Genomic DNA, 19,212 nt, shown 5'->3' on the forward strand with positions numbered 1-19,212 from the left:
GAAGCTTCGTGCGGAGCGACAGACCAGGTAGCTTCCACACAGCGTTACGCAACCGATGAAAAGATATTGCCGCTCGACTGATTCGGAGTGAGACCTCTGCTGTTAAACTGGAGCCAGTCATAAGCACACTGCCCAGGTATGGGAAACTCTACACTCTCTTCACAACTGCCCCATCACCGATTGGGAGTTGTGTGGGTGGAGTGTTCGATGGTACAAAATACCCAGGCAGGTGCTAAGTTTTGGTGGGGCTGATGGTAAGGCCCCACCTCTTAGTGGCACGCTCCAGTCTCAGCAGCAGCGTCTCCAACTCCTCCTCTGAATGAGCAGCTATTACCAAATCATCGGCATACATAACGTGGTTGACCAATAGGGAGCCATCCCTTGATCGCACCCGGGCTTCGATCAGCCTCCCATTATATCTGTACCAAATGGAAATTCCCCGGTACAGCTATTGAAGGCTTCACGAACTACGTGGTCAAAATAGATGTTAAATAATGTGGGAGCCAGAGGACATCCCTGTCGCACCCCAAGGTGTACAGGGAAAGGCTCTGACTCCCGACCACGTAGTTTTACCCGGGCTCACTCACCATCATGAAGATCCTTAATGATCGTGAGCAGAGGGTCAGGGACTCCGAAAGCACGAAGAACAACCCAGAGCCCAGGCCTACTGATGGTATCATAGACCTTGACCAGGTCAATAAAGCAGAGATCTAGGTCTTGTTGAAATTCCCTACACCTCTGCTGTAGCAGACGGACAGAAAATATGGCATCTGTGCAGGACCACCCTTTCCTCAAACCGCATTGGGGCTCCGCAAGCCTCTCCTCAGCGTGCCTAGCAAGGCGATGTTGAATAATCCTTGCCAGGACCTTTCCCAGCACACTGAGGAGTGAGATGCCCCTGTAGTTGTTACAGTCTGTGCGGTCCCCCTTCTTAAAGAGGGGGACCACCAGGGCATCTTTCGAATCCTGTGGAACCCGTCCAGTGGTACAGACTGTTGTTATGATGTCATGTTGGGTAGTCTGTGCACAAACGCTACCCTCCCTCAGCATTTCGCTTGGGAGATCATCTCTGCCCGGTGCCTTTCCTGGTCTCAGACTCCGGATCGCCTTCAGTACTTCCTCAACAGATGGCACCTCAGCCAGCCACTCACAGGGGGTGACTTCCAATATTTGAGGCACCGCAGCCTCAGCAGGGTTATCCCCACTTTGTGCCATGATGTTTACCTGGCTGAGGGATTTCCCCTCCCCCAGGACACTGACACACACACACACTGACACACACACTGACACACACACTGACATACATACTGACACACACTGACACACAGACACACACACTGACACACACACACTGACACACACACACTGACACACACACTGACACACACTGACACACACACTGACACACACACACTGACACACACACGCACACACACTGACACACACGCTGACACACACACACTGACACACACACACTGACACACTGACACACACACACTGACACACACTGACACACACACTGACACACACACTGACACACACTGACACACACACTGACACACACACACTGACACACACACACACACACACACTGACACACACACACTGACACACACACACGCACACACACTGACACACACACACGCACACACACTGACACACTGACACACTGACACACACACACTGACACACACTGACACACACACACTGACACACACACACTTACTGAGTTTTACTCACACGAGGTAAGTGCTGAGGTGACAGCATTCTTAGAGTGACCATCCATTCCTCCCGGAGGGCGGGGCTAAGGGGATTAGGGGCGGGGCTAAGGGGATTGGGGGCGGGGCTAAGGGGATTGGGGCGGGGGGCTAGGTAGGTAAGGGGTGGGGCTAGCTGTGTTAAGGGCGGGGTTAGAGGGGCGGGGCCAGGGTGTAAGCGGTTGGGCAATGGGGTGGGGGAGGGGCTAAGGGGGGGGGCTTGGGGTGAGGGTGGGGCTAGGGGGGTGAGGGGTGAGGGGCGGGGCTAGGGGGGTATATTTCGCTGTCCCACGCGGAGTCAGATCCACCGCCACGCTCCACCACCACTGCAACTACCACCACCATCACAACCACCACTACCACCACAACTACTACCACCACCACAACTACCACCACAATTACCACTACCACCACAACTACTACCACCACCACAACGACCACCACAACTACCACCACAACTACCACTACCACCACTACAACTACCATCACCCGTCACGAAGACACCATCACCACCACTCATCACGGTACGCAACACACGCACAGTGTGTGTCAGTGTGTGTGTGTCAGTGTGTGTGTGTCAGTGTGGGTCAGTGTGTGTCAGTGTGTGTGTCAGTGTGTGTGTCAGTGTGTGTGTCTGTGTGTGTCAGTGTGTGTGTGTCTGTGTGTGTGTCAGTGTGTGTGTCAGTGTGTGTGTGTCAGTGTGTGTGTCAGTGTGTGTCAGTGTGTGTCAGTGTGTGTGTCAGTGTGTGTGTCTGTGTGTGTCAGTTTGTGTCAGTGAGTGTGTGAATGAATGAGTGTCCTGTCCTGGTGAATTAATCTACTACCAGCAGGGGGTGCTAACTGCCATTAAGACATAAACCCACAGACTCAACACTGCTCCCCATAGACTCAACACTACCCTTAGACTCAACACTACCCACAGACTCAACACTGCTCCCCATAGACTCATCACTACCCATAGACTCAACACTACCCATAGACTCAACACTACCCATAGACTCAACACTGCCCATAGACTCAACACTGCCATCCATAGACTCAACACTGCCCATAGACTCAACACTGCCATCCATAGACTCAACACTGCCATCCATAGACTCAACACTGCCACCCATAGACTCAACATTGCCACCTATAGACTCAACACTGCCCATAAACTCATCACTACCCATAGACTCAGCACTACCCATAGCATCAACACTGCCCATAGACTCAAAACTACCCATAGACTCAACACTACCCATAGACTCATCACTGCTACCCTTAGACTCAACACTACCCATAGACTCAACACTGCCACTCATAGGCTCAATACTACCCATAGACTCAACACTGCCCATAGACTCAACACTGCTACCCATAGACTCAACACTGCCCATAGACTCAACACTACCCATAGACTCAACACCACCCATAGACTCAATACGATCTATAGACTCAACACTACTCATAGACTCAACACTAACCATAGACTCAACACTACCCATAGACTCAGCACTACCCATAGACTCAACACTGCCCATAGACTCAACACTACCCATCGACTGAACACTACCCATAGACTCAGCACTACCCATAGACTCAGCACTGCATGTGTGTTGGATTGTGTGCGTGCGTGTGTTAGGCTATGCTTGTGTGTATGTAGGACTGTGTGTGTATGTAATGTTGCGTGTGTATGATTATGTGTGTGTCAGTGAGTGTGTGTCGGTGTGTGTGTCAGTGAGTGAGTATGTCAGTGTGTGTGTGTGTCAGTGAGTGAGTATGTCAGTGTGTGTGTCAGTGAGTGAGTATGTCAGTGTGTGTGTGTGTCAGTGTGTGTGTGTGTCAGTCGGTGAGTGTGTCACGACACTTCACGTGGCCTCAACGTGCATATGTCCTGGAACAAGCATCGTGGTGACGTCACCGCCACTTAGTGGCGAATGGCGGTTGTTGTTGTGTCATGACTTAAATATGTAACTAATAAGCTTGTGCCGGAGGCCCCGGTGGGACAGGGGTCTATGACGTCTCCTTGCCAAACTCCAATTGGCGGAGCCAGGAGATTGAATCTTTACCCTCGGGGCTCCTCCAGAAACAACGAAAAGCCATTTTGTTAGGCCACGTGGAATGTTTGAACGCTCATTGCGGAGGAGAGGCTGCCACTCCTATGTCAGGAGCTAGACCGGTTCCACCTGGATCTCTGTGACATTCAGGAGGTCCGGTGGACCGGTTCTGGCTCCTGCCACTATGAGGGGTGGACAGTCCTCTACTTGGGGCAGGAGACTGCTAAACAGCAGGGTGTGGTTCTTCTGAACAAAAGAATGAAGGGGGCGTGGGAGCGTGGCAGTGAGGTGTGGGAAGCTGTAAGCCCCAGGCTACTTTGGGCTCGCCTTCCCATCAACCGGAGGCGAGGAGTGGTGGTCGTGGTTACTTATGCTCCCAGTGAAGACGAACATCCGTGGAGGGATGCAGGCAAAGCCGATGAGTCAGATGCCTTCTATGACCTCCTGTCACAGATGCTGGCTAAAGTGGCCACTCAGAATAGAGTCATCTTGTTGGGTGATTTCAGTGCCCGAGTTGATCATGATGCTGGCACCTGGTCTGGAGTGATTGGAGGGCATGGTCCAAATCAGCTCAATAACAGTAGGAGGCTGCTAGATTTTTGTGCAGCCCATGGGCTTCATAGTGAGGACCAGCGGATGCGAGCCCATGTCCTTGACACCAGGACCTACCGTGGAGCTGATCTGCCCTCTGACCATCGACTAGTCATCTGTAAGATGCGCCTGCCATTCTTCCACTCCGGTGGTGGGTGTACACCCAGGACCCCATTCCAACCTAAAGTGGCCTGGTCTTAGTTAGCTGATGAAAGTTGCAAGTGAGAATTTCATCATCGCTTGCTGGCTGGGGTTGGCATCGTCCCCCACTCATCCAGATGTCGAGGGTAAATGGGCGAGGTTTAGGACTGTGACTCATGCAGCTGCAATGGCTGCTTTGGGTACGCGGTCCAGACCTCCCCAGAGACCCTGGCTGACAGAGGAGGTGTTCAGGATAGTTGAGAAAAAGCGACAGGCCCACTCTCATCGGCTACAGCATCCCACGTCAGAGAATGAGGAGGCTTACCGCAGCCTTCGCTCGGAGGTTCGGAGACCCGTGAGGCGCTGCAAGGATGGGTGGTGGTCGCGGGTAGCTGAGGAGATGGAGTCTGCCTCAGTGGCCCGTGATCACAAATCCCCATTTAACTCCAACTTTAAAGTAACCTGCAGTGCCACACCTATTACCATCATTAGGGGAAAAAACGGTGATCCAATCTCCGACCCTCAGGAATAGGTTTGCAGATTTGCTGAGCATTTCTGTGAGGTCCTGGGGGAGGGGAAATCCCTCAGCCAGGAAAACATCATGGCACAAAGTGGGGATAACCCTGCTAAGGCTGCGGTGCCTCAAATATTGGAAGAAGTCACCCTCTGCGAGTGGCTGGCTGAGGTGTCATCTGTTGAGGAAGTACTGAAGGCGATCCGGAGTCTGAGACCAGGAAAGTCACCGGGCAGAGATGATCTCCCAAGCGAAATGCTGAGGGAGGGTGCGTTTGTGCACAGACTGCCCTATATGACATCATACCAACAGTCGGGACCACTGGACGGGTTCCGCAGGATCGGAAGGATGCCCTGGTGGTCCCCCTCTTTAAGAAGGGGGACCACACAGACTGTAACAGCTACAGTGGCATCTCACTCCTCAGTGTGTCGGGAAAGGTCATGGCAAAGATTATTCAACATGGCCTTGCTAGGCACGCTGAGGAGAGGCTTGTTGAGCCCCAATGCGGTTTCAGGAAAGGGCGGTCCTGCACAGATGTCATATTTTCTGTCCATCTGCTACAGCAGAGGTGTATGGAATTCCAACAAGACCTACATCTCTGCTTTATTGACCTGGTCAAGGCCTATGATACCATCAGTAGGCCTGGGCTCTGGGTTGTTCTTCGTGCTTTCGGAGTCCTTGACCCTCTGCTCACGATCATTAAGGTCCTTCATGATGGTGAGCGGGCCTGGGTAAAACTACGTGGTCGGGAGTCAGAGCCATTCCCTGTACACCTTGGGGTGCGGCAGGGATGTTCTCTGGCTCTCACATTATTTAACATATATTTTGACCACATAGTTCGTGAAGCCTTCAACAGCTGTACCGGGGGAATTTCCATGTGGTAAAGATATAATGGGAGGCTGATTGATGCCCGGATGCGGTCAAGGGATGGCTCCCTATTGGTCAACCACATTATGTATGCCGATGATTTGGTAATAGCTGCTCATTCAGAGGAGGAGTTGGAGACGCTGCTGCTGAGACTGGAGTGTGCCACTAAGAGGTGGGGCCTTACCATCAGACCCACCAAAACTAAGCACCTGCCTGGGTATTTTGTACCATCGGACACTCCACCCCCACAACTCCCGATCGGTGATGGGGCAGTTGTGGAGAGAGTGGAGAGTTTCCCATACCTGGGCAGTGTGCTTATGACCGGCTCCAGTTTAAAAGCAGAGGTCTCACTCTGAATCAGTCGAGCGGCAATAACTTTTCATCGGTTACGTAACGCTGTGTGGAAGCTACCTGGTCTGTCGCTCCGCATGAAGATTCAGGTCTTCTCGGCCACAGTCATTCCCTCCCTTCTCTACGCTTGCGAAACGTGGACCCCCCTAATGGATCATCTTCGCCGGTTTGAAACATTTAGGCTGGCCTGCCTACAATCCATCCTGGGTTTAACCAGGCTGGATTGTGTGAGGAGCTCACAAATCCTTGACGGATCTGGGCAAAGTCCCATCGGTGAGCTGCTCCGGCAGGCAAGGCTGCGTTGGCTGGGTCACGTAGCCCGCATGTCCAGCCACCGCATACCCCAACAGCTTTTGTTCGGCCGGATCAAGGGGGCTAAATGGGCGTGGCAAGGGCTAGAGAAGAGATGGAGTGATGTGGTACAGGAGGACGTGGAGCTGAGTGGACTTGCCGGTGACCAGTACCAGCGGTGTCAAGATCGGCCTCTGTTGAGGAGGCTCGTGAAAGACGCTCCCTGGCAGTTGAAGGCAGTCTCCCTCCAACAACAACGGAGGGCGGAGGAGCGACGCTCACAACAACGAGCGGAATTCCGGGTGGCTAAAGCACAGCAAGGTTGCACAGTAGGGGGCACAGGTGGTGCATCAGCCAGTCATCTCGGTTATCTCAGTCAGTCGACCTGTGGCATCTGCTGGGTCTGCCCCATGACCTCCTGCCAGCGGGCGTTAGACACTTCACGTGGCGTCAAGGTGCACATGGCCTGGCACAAGCGTCGTGGTGACGTCACCGCCACTTCGTGGTGAATGGCGGTTGTTGTCTGTGTGTGTGTGTGTGTCTGTCTGTGTGTGTGTCTGTGTGTGTCTGTGTGTGTCTGTCTGTGTGTGTGTGTCTGTGTGTGTCTGTGTGTGTGTGTCTGTGTGTGTGTGAAAGTGTGTGTCAGTGAGTGAATGAATGAGTGAGTGTGTCAGTGAGTTAGTGAGTGGTTGAGTGTGTCAGTGTATGTGTCAGTGAGTGTGTGAATGAATGAGTGTCCTGTCCTGGTGAATGAATCTGCTACCAGCAGGGGGTGCTAACTGCCATTAAGACATAAACCCATAGACTCAACACTGCCACCCATAGATTCAACACTACCCATAGACTCAACACTGCCACCCATAGACTCAACACTGCCAATAGACTCTACAGTCTACACTATCCATAGACTCAACACTACCCATAGACACAACACTGCCCATAGACTCAACACTGCCCATAGACTCAACACTACCCATAGACTCAACACTACCCATAGACTCTACACTACCCATAGACTCAACACTGCCACCCATAGACTCAACACCGCCCATAGACTCTAAACTACCCATAGACTCAACACTACCCATAGACTCAACACTGCCACCCATAGACTCAACACTGCCACCCATAGACTCAACACTAACCAAAGACTCAACACTACCCATAGACTCAACACTACCCATAGACTCAACACTGCCCATAGACTCAACACTACCCATAGACTCAACACTGCCCATAGACTCAACACTACCTATAGACTCAGCACTGCCCATCGACTTAACATTGCCCATAGACTCAACACTGCCCATAGACTCAACACTACCCATAGACTCAACACTACCCATAGACTCAACACTACCCACAGACTCAACACTGCCCATAGACTCAACACTGCCCATAGACTCAACACTGCCCATAGACTCAACACTGCCCATAGACTCAACACTACCCATAGACTCAACACTACCCATAGACTCTACACTACCCATAGACTCAACACTGCCACCCATAGACTCAACACCGCCCATAGACTCTAAACTACCCATAGACTCAACACTGCCCATAGACTCAACACTACCCATAGACTCAACACTGCCCATTGACTCAACACTACCCATAGACTCAACACTACCCATAGACTCTACACTACCCATAGACTCAACACTGCCACCCATAGACTCAACACCGCCCATAGACTCTAAACTACCCATAGACTCAACACTGCCCATAGACTCAACACTACCCATAGACTCAACACTGCCCATTGACTCAACACTACCCATAGACTCAACACTACCCATAGACTCAACACTACCCATAGACTCAACACTACCCATAGACTCAACACTGCCACCCATAGACTCAACACTGCCACCCATAGACTCAACACTAACCAAAGACTCAACACTACCCATAGACTCAACACTACCCATAGACTCAACACTGCCCATAGACTCAACACTACCCATAGACTCAGCACTGCCCATCGACTTAACATTGCCCATAGACTCAACACTGCCCATAGACTCAACACTACCCATAGACTCAACACTACCCATAGACTCAACACTACCCACAGACTCAACACTGCCCATATACTCAACACTGCCCATAGACTCAACACTGCCCATAGACTCAACACTACCCATAGACTCAACACTGCCCATAGACTCAACACTACCCATAGACTCAGCACTGCATGTGTGTTGGATTGAGTGTGTGTCAGGCTATGTTTGTGTGTATGTAGGACTGTGTGTGTATGTAAGGTTGTGTGTGTGTGTGATTATGTGTCAGTGTGTGTGTGTGTCTCTGTGTGTCTCAGTATGCGTGTCTCTGTGTGTGTGTCAATGTGTGTCTGTGTGTGTGTGTGTCTGAGTGTGTATGTGTGTCAATGTGTATGTGTCTCATTGTGCGTGTCTCCGTGTGTGTGTGTCTGAGTGTGTCAATGTGTGTGTGTCAGTGTGTGCGTGTCTCTGTGTGTGTGTGTGTCTGAGTGCGTCAATGTGTGTGTGTTAGTGTGTGCGTGCGTGTCTATCAGCTGTCCCCATCGGGTTCAGAGTTACGTGAGGTGAAGGGACACTCATTGAAGCGTGGTGATAAACCCCTGCTCCGTACCAGTCCAGAGTCCAACCACCACCACCACTACAACAACCACCACCACCTCCACCCACCACCTCCACCACCCACCTCAGCCACGTCCACCACCACCAGCTGGCTGTGTATGAGTGTGTGAGTGTGTGAGCGTGTGAGTGTCTGAGTGAGAGAGTGTGTGAGTTAGTGTGAGTGAGTGAGTGTGAGTGTGTGTGAGTGTGTGTCTCTGTCTCTGTGTGTCTCTCTGTGCGTCTCTCTGTGTCTCTGTGTGTCTCTGTGTGTGTCTCTCTCTCTCTCTGTGTCTCTGTGTGTGTCTCTCTGTGTCTCTCTGTCTCTGTGTGTGTCTCTCTCTCTCTCTCTGTGTCTCTGTGTGTGTGTCTCTCTGTGTGTCTCTCTGTGTGCGTTTCTCTGTGTCTCTGTGTGTGTCTCTCTCTCTGTGTCTCTCTGTGTGTGTCTCTGTGTGTCTCTCTCTCTGTGTGTGTGTCTCTGTGTGTGTCTCTGTGTGTGTGTATTTGTGTGTGTGTCTCTCTCTCTCTGCGTGTGTCTCTGTGTGTGCCTCTGTGTGCCTCTCTGTGTCTCTCTGTTTGTGCCTCTCTGTGTGCCTCTCTGTGTGTCTCTGTGTGTCTCTCTGTGTGTCTCTCTGTGTGTCTCTCCCTCCAAAAACATCCGAACCATCACCATCACCACCACCCCCACAATGATCACCACCCCCACCACCGTTACCCCCACTTTGTGCAGAGTCACGACTCCACACTGAGTCGCTTTCATCAGAATGTGCTGCTCCTTAATCCCGAAGTTTGTCTAGAGGCTCTGAGTGTTTGCAAGTGTGTGTGTGTAAGTGTGCGTGTAAGTGTGTCAGTGTGTGTGTGTTTCAAAGTGTGTGTGTATGTGTGTAAGTGTGTGTGTCAGTGTGTGTGTGTAAGTGTGTGTAAGTATCAGTGTGTGTGTGTAAGTGTGTTTGCGTGTGTAAATATCTGAATGAGTGAGTGGGTGAGTGAGTGAGTAGGTGAGTGAGTGAGTGGGTGAGTGGGTGAGGAGTAAGTGAGTGAATGAGCAGGTGAGTGAGTGAGTGGGTGAGTGAGTGGGTGAGTGAGTGGGTGAGTGAGTGGGTGGGTGAGTGAGCAGGTGAGTGAGTGAGTGGGTGAGTGAGTGAGTGAATGAGCAGGTGAGTGAGTGGGTGAATGGGTGGGTGAGCAGGTGAGTGAGTGGGTGAGTAGGTGAGTGAGTGATGTTGTTGGTGATGTTGTTGGTGATGTTGATGATGAGTCTGTACCGGGAACAGGGGAATGTCTCCCCTCTAACCCCTCCCTCGCTATCTCTGTGCGGTCGACGAACCCCTAGAGCCCAAAGACAAAGATCCCCCGTGTAGCCTCTAGCAGGCTGTAGGGGCAAGTGCTGTTAGTCACACACAGACAAAGATCCCCCGTGTAGCCTCTAGCAGGCTGTAGGGGCAAGTGCTGCTAGTAGCACCTACACACAGACAAAGATCCCCCGTGTAGCCTCTAGCAGGCTGTAGGGGCAAGTGCTGCTAGTAGCAGCACCACCACGCCCGGCCGCCTTTGTCTCTGCCCCAGTGCTAGCGATGTTCACTACAACACCACTATATCATCACTACACCGCTACACCAGGTACTCATTTGAGGCTGAGTCGACCTAAGGGAGGCCCAGGACCGGTTCAGACAATCGTCACTGGTGGTGTTGGCCGTGAGCGAGAATCGAACTCGGGTAGCCGAGTTCATAGTGCAGCGTAGTGCTACCTACTACACTACCACTCACACACACACAGACACTGACACACACACAGTGTACACACACACACAGACACACACACTGACACACACACACAGACACACACACACTCGCACAGTGTCACACACACACTCACACAGACACACACTCACACACACACATACACACACAGTGTCACACACTCACACACTCACACACACACAGTGTCACACACACTCACACACACACAGTGTCACACACTCACACACACATACAGTGTCACACACACACACACAGTGTCACACACACACACTCACACACACAGTGTCACATACTCACACACACAGTGTCACACAGACACACGCTCATACACTCACACACTCACACACACACAGTGTCACACAGACACACACTCACACACTCACTCGCTCACCCACACAGTGTCACACACTCACAATGTACACCCTGAGTGAGGTCATGGGCCTATGAGTGAGGTCCTCCTGAGTGAGGTCATGGGCCCCTGAGTGAGGGCTCCTGAGTGAGGTCATGGGCCCCTGAGTGAGGGCCCCTTAGTGAGGGCCCCTGAGTGAGGGCCCCTGAGTGAGGTCATGGGCCCCTGAGTGAGGTCATGGGCCCCTGAGTGAGGTCAAGGGCCCCTGAGTGACCTGGTCGATCTTTATGGAGCTCTGGCGGGGCCCATGACCTCACTCAGGAGCCCTTGACCTCACTCAGGGGCCCTTGACCTCACTCAGGGGCCCTCACTCAGGGGCCCATGACCCTCCGCGGGGCTCCGCCCACGGCCGCTGCCGGGCTACTAAAGCGGCGCTCACGGCGCTCACACTCACAGTCTCTCACAGTCACACACACACACAGTCTCTCTGCCTGTGTCTCTCTGTGTGTCTCAGTGTCTCTCTGTGTCTCTCTGTGTCGCTTGCAGTGTCTCTGTGTCTCTGTCTCTCTGTGTCTCTCTCCCAGTGTCTCTCTGTGTCTGTGTCTCTCTGTCTCTCTCTCCCAGTGTCTCCGTGTCTCTGTGTGTGAGTGTCTCTCTGTGAGTGTCTATCTGTGACTCTCTCCCAGTGTCTCTGTGTCTCTCTGAGTCTCTGTGTGTCTCTCTGTGAGTGTCCCTGTGAGTGTCTCTGTGAGTGTCTGAGTGGTAGTGCCATGGCGTTCCTCAGCACATGGGTTCCTAAAGTAAGTGACAGCGAAAATGCCTGTGTGGTGGTGGTAGTGGTAGTAGTGGTAGCAACAGCACTTGCCCCTACAGCCTGCTAGAGGCTACACGGGGGATCTTTGTCTGTATAGGTGCTACTAACAGCACTTGCCCCTACAGCCTGCTAGAGGCTACACGGGGGGTCTTTGTCTGTGTGTAGGTGCTACTAGCAGCACTTGCCCCTACAGCCTGCTAGAGGCTACACCGGGGATCTTTGTCTGTGTATAGGTGCTACTAACAGCACTTGCCCCTACAGCCTGCTAGAGGCTACACGGGGGATCTTTGTCTGTGTGTAGGTGCTACTGGCGGCACTTGCCCCTACAGCCTGCTAGAGGCTACACGGGGGATCTTTGTCTGTGTGTATGTGCTACTGACAGCACTTGCCCCTACAGCCTGCTAGAGGCTACACGGGGGATCTTTGTCTGTGTAGGTGCTACTTACAGCACTTGCCCCTACAGCCTGCTAGAGGCTACACGGGGGATCTTTGTCTGTGTGTAGGTGCTGTTATGGGGAGCGGTGGGTGTAGTGGTTAGCGCTATGCTGCGCTACGAACCTGGCGACCCGAGTTCGATTCCCGCTCACGGCCAACACCGGTGACGGATTATCTGAGCCGGTCCCGGGCCTCCCCTAGGTCGACTCAGCCTCAAATGAGTACCTGGTGTAGCGGTGTAGTGTAGTGAACATCGCTAGCACTGGGGGAGAGACAAAGGCGGCCGGGCGTGGTGCTGGCCACCCACCCCCTCGTGTGCCGTGCTGGCCTTCATAGGTGCTCGCTAACAGTACTTGCCCCTACAGTCTGTTAAGGCTATATGGGGGATCTTTTTGTGTCTGTGTGTATCTGTGTGTATCTGTGTGTATCTGTGTGTGTCTGGGTGTCTGTGTGTGTGTGTGTCTGTGTGTCTCTGTGTGTGTATCAGTCTCACTGTGTGTGTGTCTGTGTGTGTGTGTCTGTGTGTGTGTATCTGTGTGTGTATCTGTGTGTGTATCTGTGTGTGTGTGTATCAGTCTCACTGTGTGTGTGTCTGTGTGTGTGTCTGTGTGTGTGTGTATCAGTCTCACTGTGTGTGTATCTGTGTGTGTGTGTCTGTGTGTGTGTGTATCTGTGTGTGTGTATCAGTCTCACTGTGTGTGTCTGTGTGTGTGTCTGTGTGTCTACAGGACATGCAGCGTGCTACGAATGTGGTGTATCAGTCTCACCACGTGAGTCGCTCCAAGCGTGGCCAGGTGGTCGGGAACCGGGCCGGGTTCAGGGGATGCACCATCTGGCTTACAGGTACACACACACACATACACACACATACACACACACACATACACACACATACATACACACACACATACAAACATATACATACATACACACAGATACACACACACATACACACAGATACATACACACAGATACACACACATATACACACAGATACATACACACACACACATACACACATACACACACATACACACACATACATACACAACAACACAACAATCGCCATTCGCCACTAAGTGGCGGTGACGTCACCACGACGCTTTTGCCGGGCCATGTGCACTTTGAGGCTATCACGTGAAGTGTCGAAATCCCGCTGGCAGGAGGTCACGGGACAGACCCAGCAGGTGCCACGGGTCGACTGACTGAGATGACCGAGATGACTGGCTGATGCACCACCTGTGCCCCCTACTGTACCAACTTGCTGCGCGTTAGCCACCCGGCACTCCGCTCGTTGTTGTGAGCGTCGCTCCTCCGCCCTCCGTTGTTGTTGGAGGGCGACTGCCTCCAACTGCCCAGTAGCGTCCTTCACGAGCCTCCTCCACAGAGGCCGATCTTGACACCGCTGGTACCAGTCATCGGCAAGTCCACGCAGCTCCACGTCCTCCTGTATCACGTCACTCCATCTCTTCTCCACACAGAGACACACAGAGACACACAGAGACACACAGAGACACAGAGAGACACAGAGAGATACACGGAGACACAGAGACACACAGAGACACACAGAGATACACAGAGACACTCAGAGACACGCAGACACACGTAGAGACACGCAGACACACGTAGAGACACTCAGAGACACGCAGAGACACGCAGAGACACGCAGAGACACAGAGAGATACACGGAGATACAAGGAGACACGGAAACACACAGAGACACACACACAGATGCGCAGAGACGCACAGAGACACACACAGAGACACGCAGAGACACACAGAGACACACAGAGACGCGCAGAGGCGCACAGAGACGCACAGAGACGCACAGAGACGCACAGAGACGCGCGGAGACACGCGGAGACACGCGGAGACACGCGGAGACACACAAAGATACACAGAGAGACACAGAGACACACAGAGACACACAGAGACACACAGACACACAGAGACACACAGAGACATCGACACAGAGACACACAGAGACACACAAAGACTCACAGACACACACAGACACACAGAGACACAGAGACACACAGAGACACACCGAGACATCTACACAGAGACACACAGAGACACACATTCACTCACTCACACACACTCACTCACACTAACTCACTCACTCTCACTCACTCACACACACTCACTCACACTCACACAGACTCCCTCACACTTACTCACACTCACTCACCCACTTACCCACTCACCCTCTCGTTCACACGGTCACTCACACACACTCAATCACACACTCACTCGCACACTCGCACACTCGCACACTCACTCACACACTCACTCACTCACACACTCTCTCACTCACACACTCACTCACACTCACTCACACACTTACCCACTCACACACTCATTCACTCACTCACTCACAAACTCACACATTCACTCATACACTCACTCACTCACACACTCATTCACTCATTCACTCACACACTCACTCACAAACTCACACATTCACTCATACACTCACTCACTCACACACTCATTCACTCACACACTCACTCACAAACTCACACATTCACTCACTCAGACACACAGAGACACACAGAGACACACAGAGACATCGACACAGAGACGCACAGAGACACACAGAGACACCCACACGCGCTCCGTGTGTCCGCCAGGTCTGTCCGGAGCGGGCAAGACGACCCTGGGCTTTGCGCTGGAGGAGTATCTGGTGGTGCACGACATCCCCTGCTACTCGCTGGACGGTGACAACGTCCGCCACGGCCTCAACAAGAACCTGGGCTTCACGCCGAGCGACCGCGAGGAAAACATCCGGCGCATCGCAGAGGTGGCCAGGCTGTTCGCTGACGCGGGGCTGGTGTGCATCACCTCGTTCATCTCTCCCTACCAGCGGGTAACTACTCAGTCGCTTAGTCAGTCGCTCAGTCAGTCAGTCGCTTAGTCAGTCAGTCAGTCGCTTAGTAAGTCAGTCACTCAGTCAGTCGCTCAGTCAGTCGCTCAGTCAGTCGCTCAGTCAGTCGCTTAGTCAGTCACTCAGTCACTCAGTCAGTCAGTCAGTCACTCAGTCAGTCACTCAGTCAGTTACACACTCAGTCAGTCACTCAGTCAGTCACTCAGTCACTCGCTCAGTCAGTCACTCAGTCAGTCACTCAGTCAGTCGCTCAGTCAGTCGCTCAGTCAGTCACTCAGTCAGTCAGTCACTCAGTCAGTCACTCAGTCAGTTACACACTCAGTTACACACTCAGACAGTCAGTCAGTCACTCAGTCATTCAGTCACTCAGTCAGTCACTCAGTCACTCAGTCAGTCACTCACTCAGTCACTCAGTCAGTTACACACTCAGTTGCACACTCACTCAGTCAGTCACTCGGCGAGTCACTCAGTGTGTGTGTATGTCTATGTGTCTATATCTGTGTGTGTCTCTGTGTGTGTCTCTGTGTGTGTGTGTGTCTATGTGTGTGTCTATGTGTCTATGTCTATGTGTGTGTCTATGTCTCTATATCTATGTGTGTGTGTGTCTCTCTGCGTGTGTCTCTGTAGGACCGTGAGAATGCCCGTAAGATCCACTCTGACGCTGGGCTGCCCTTCTTTGAGCTCTTTGTGGACGCTCCGCTGGAGGTCTGTGAGCAACGAGACGTGAAAGGCCTCTACAAGAAGGCCAGAGCCGGGGAGATCAAGGGTGAGACACACACAGACACACACACACACACAACAACAACCGCCATTCGCCCCTAAGTTGCGGTGACGTCACCACAACGCTTGTGCCAGGCCATGTGCACCTTGAGGCCACGTGAAGTATTGAACGCCCGCTGACGGGAGGTCACGGGGCAGACTCAGCAGGTGCCACAGGTCGACTGACTGAGACGAGTGGTTGATGCACCACCTGTGCCCCCTACTGTGCCAACTTGCTGCGTTTTAGCCACCCGGCGCTCTACTCGTTGTTGTGAGCGTCGCTCCTCCGCCCTCCGTTGTTGTTGGAGGGCGACTGCCTCCAACTGCCCAGTAGCGTCCTTCACGAGCCTCCTCCACAGAGGCCGATCTTGACACCGCTGGTACCAGTCATCGGCAAGTCCACTCAGATCCACGTCCTCTTGTACCACATCACTCCATCTCTTCTCTAGCCCATGCCGTGCCCATTTAGCCCCCTCGATCCGGCCGAACAAAAGCTGTTTAGGCATGCGGTGGCTGAGCATGCGGGCTACATGACCCAGCCAACGCAGCCTTGCCTGCAGGAGGAGCTCACCGATGGGACTTTGTCCAATCCGGCCTGGTTAAACCCAGGATGGATGGTAGGCAGGCCAGCCTCAATGTTTCTAACCAGTATCATAGGCCTTGACCAGGTCAATAAAGCAGAGATGTAGGTCTTGTTGGAATTCCCTACACCTCTGCTGTAGCAGACAGACAGAAAATATGGCATCAGTGCAGGACCGCCCTTTCCTGAAACCGCATTGGGGCTCCGCAAGCAATCCTTGCCAGGACCTTTCCCGGCACACTGAGGAGTGAGATGCCCCTGTAGTTGTTACAGTCTGTGCGGTCCCCCTTCTTAAAGGGAGGGACCACACAGACTGTGTGTGTACACTGTGTGTGTGTGTACACTGTGTGTGTGTGTACACTGTGTGTGTGAACTGTGTGTGTGTGTGTACACTGTGTGTGTGTGTACACTGTGTGTGTGTGTGCTTGTGTGTGTGTGCGTTCGACACTTCACCTGGCCTCAAGGTGCACTTGGCCTGGCACAAGCGTCGTGGTGACGTCACCGCCACTTAGTGGCGAATGGCGGTTGTTGTTGTGTGTGTATACACTGTGTGCGTGTGTGTACACTGTGTGTGTGTTCACTGTGTGCACTGTGTGTGTGTACACTGTGTGTGTGTGTGTACACTGTGTGTGTGTATTCACTGTGTACACTGTGTGTGTGCGTCTGTGCGCAGGCTTCACCGGCATTGACTCGTCGTACGACAAGCCGGAGACTCCGGACCTGGTGCTCAAGACGAGCGAGACGACCATCGATGAGTGCGTCATGCGGATCGTGGAGCTCCTGCAGGAGGGGGTGAAACACTCACTCAGTCACTCACTCACTCACTCAGTCACTCACTCAGTCAGTCACTCACTCACTCACTCAGTCACTCACTCAGTCACTCACTGTGTCACTCACTCAGTCACTCACTCACTCAGTCACTCACTCAGTCACTCACTCAGTCAGTCAGTCACTCACTCAGTCACTCACTCAGTGTCACTCAGTCACTCACTCAGTCACTCACTCAGTCACTCACTGTGTCACTCACTCAGTAACTCACTGTGTCACTCACTCACTGTGTGTGTCACTCACTGTGTGTGTCACTCACTGTGTGTGTCACTGTGTGTGTGTCACACACACAGGGTATTGTGCCCATGTCCGCCACAGTGGAGGTCAAGGAGCTCTTCGTAGCTGAGAACGCCGTGAGCGCCCTGCAGGCCGAGATGCAGGGCTTGCCCACACTGAGCATCACAGAGGTGAGTGGGTGGGTGAGTGGGTGAGAGAAAGGGTGAGTGGGTGAGTGAGTGAGCGTGGGAGTGAGTGAGTGGGTGAGTAGGTGAGTGAGTCAGTGGGTGAGTAGGTGAGTCAGTGAGTGAGTTTTTGAGTGTGTGAGTCAGTGGATGAGTGAGTGGGTGAGTGGGGGAGTGTGTGAGTGTGTAAGTGACTGAGTGTGTGAATGAGTGGGTGAATGAGTGGGTGAGTGAGTGGGTGGGTGAGTGAGTTGGTGAGTGAGTGTGTGTGTCTGAGTGGGTGAGTGAGTGTGTATCTGTGTAGTATGTGTCTAAATGTGTGTGTGTGTGAGTGTGTGTGAGTGTGTGTGTATGTGTAGTATTTGTATATATTTGTGTCTGTGTGTATCTGTGTAGTATGTGTATATATGTGTGTGTCTGTGTGTGTGCAGTTGGACCTGCAGTGGGTGCAGGTGCTGTCTGAGGGCTGGGCTACGCCGCTGGCCGGCTTCATGCGTGAGAGGGAATACTTACAGTGCCTGCACTTCAACTGCCTGCTCGATGGTACTCACCACTCACTCACACACTCACCCACTCACTCACTCACTCACCCACTCACTCACTCACTCACCCACTCACCCACCCACTCACTCACCACTCACTCACTCACCACTCACCCACTCACTCACTCACTCACCCACTCACCCACCCACTCACTCACCACTCACTCACCATTCACTCACCACTCACTCACTCACCACTCATACACTCACTCACCCACTCACTCACTCACCACTCACTCACCACTCACTCACCACTCACTCACTGACTAACCCACTCACTCACTCACCACTCAAACACCCACTCACCCACTCACTCACTCACTCACCCACTCACTCACTCACTCACCCACTCACCCACTCACCACTCACTCACCATTCACTCACCACTCACTCATACACTCACTCATACACTCACTCACCCACTCACTCACTCACCACTCACTCACCACTCACTCACCACTCACTCACTGACTAACCCACTCACTCACTCACCACTCACTCACCACTCAAACACCCACTCACCCACCCACTCACCCACTCACTCACCCACTCACTCACTCACCTACCCACTCACTCACTCACCCACTCACTCACCCACTCACTCACTCACTCACCTACCCACTCACTCACTCACTCACCCACTCACTCACTCACTCACCCACTCACTCACCCACTCACCCACTCACTCACCCACTCACCCACTCA

General features: G+C 52.8%; 1 protein-coding gene across 4 annotated transcripts in view; it reads left to right on the plus strand.

Annotated features, from left to right (window-relative positions):
- LOC133359668 (bifunctional 3'-phosphoadenosine 5'-phosphosulfate synthase 1-like) overlaps positions 1–19,212 on the plus strand; it is a 43,034-nt gene that overhangs the window by 14,156 nt on the left and 9,666 nt on the right. For 2 of the 4 annotated variants that reach the window (XM_061578165.1, XM_061578166.1), the window contains exons 3-8: positions 13,239–13,353; positions 15,144–15,379; positions 16,025–16,163; positions 17,410–17,528; positions 17,858–17,971; positions 18,397–18,508. In XM_061578165.1, the coding sequence (XP_061434149.1) occupies positions 13,239–13,353; positions 15,144–15,379; positions 16,025–16,163; positions 17,410–17,528; positions 17,858–17,971; positions 18,397–18,508 (835 nt within the window). Of the gene's footprint in view, positions 1–2,059; positions 2,282–11,712; positions 12,062–13,238; positions 13,354–15,143; positions 15,380–16,024; positions 16,164–17,409; positions 17,529–17,857; positions 17,972–18,396; positions 18,509–19,212 lie in introns of those variants that run through there. The other 2 variants (XM_061578167.1, XM_061578164.1) reach the window with 2 other exon arrangements.

The sequence above is a fragment of the Lethenteron reissneri genome, chromosome 65, assembly GCF_015708825.2.
Source record: "Lethenteron reissneri isolate LAM-NWPU_2019-01 chromosome 65, ASM1570882v1, whole genome shotgun sequence".
NCBI lineage: Eukaryota > Metazoa > Chordata > Hyperoartia > Petromyzontiformes > Petromyzontidae > Lethenteron > Lethenteron reissneri.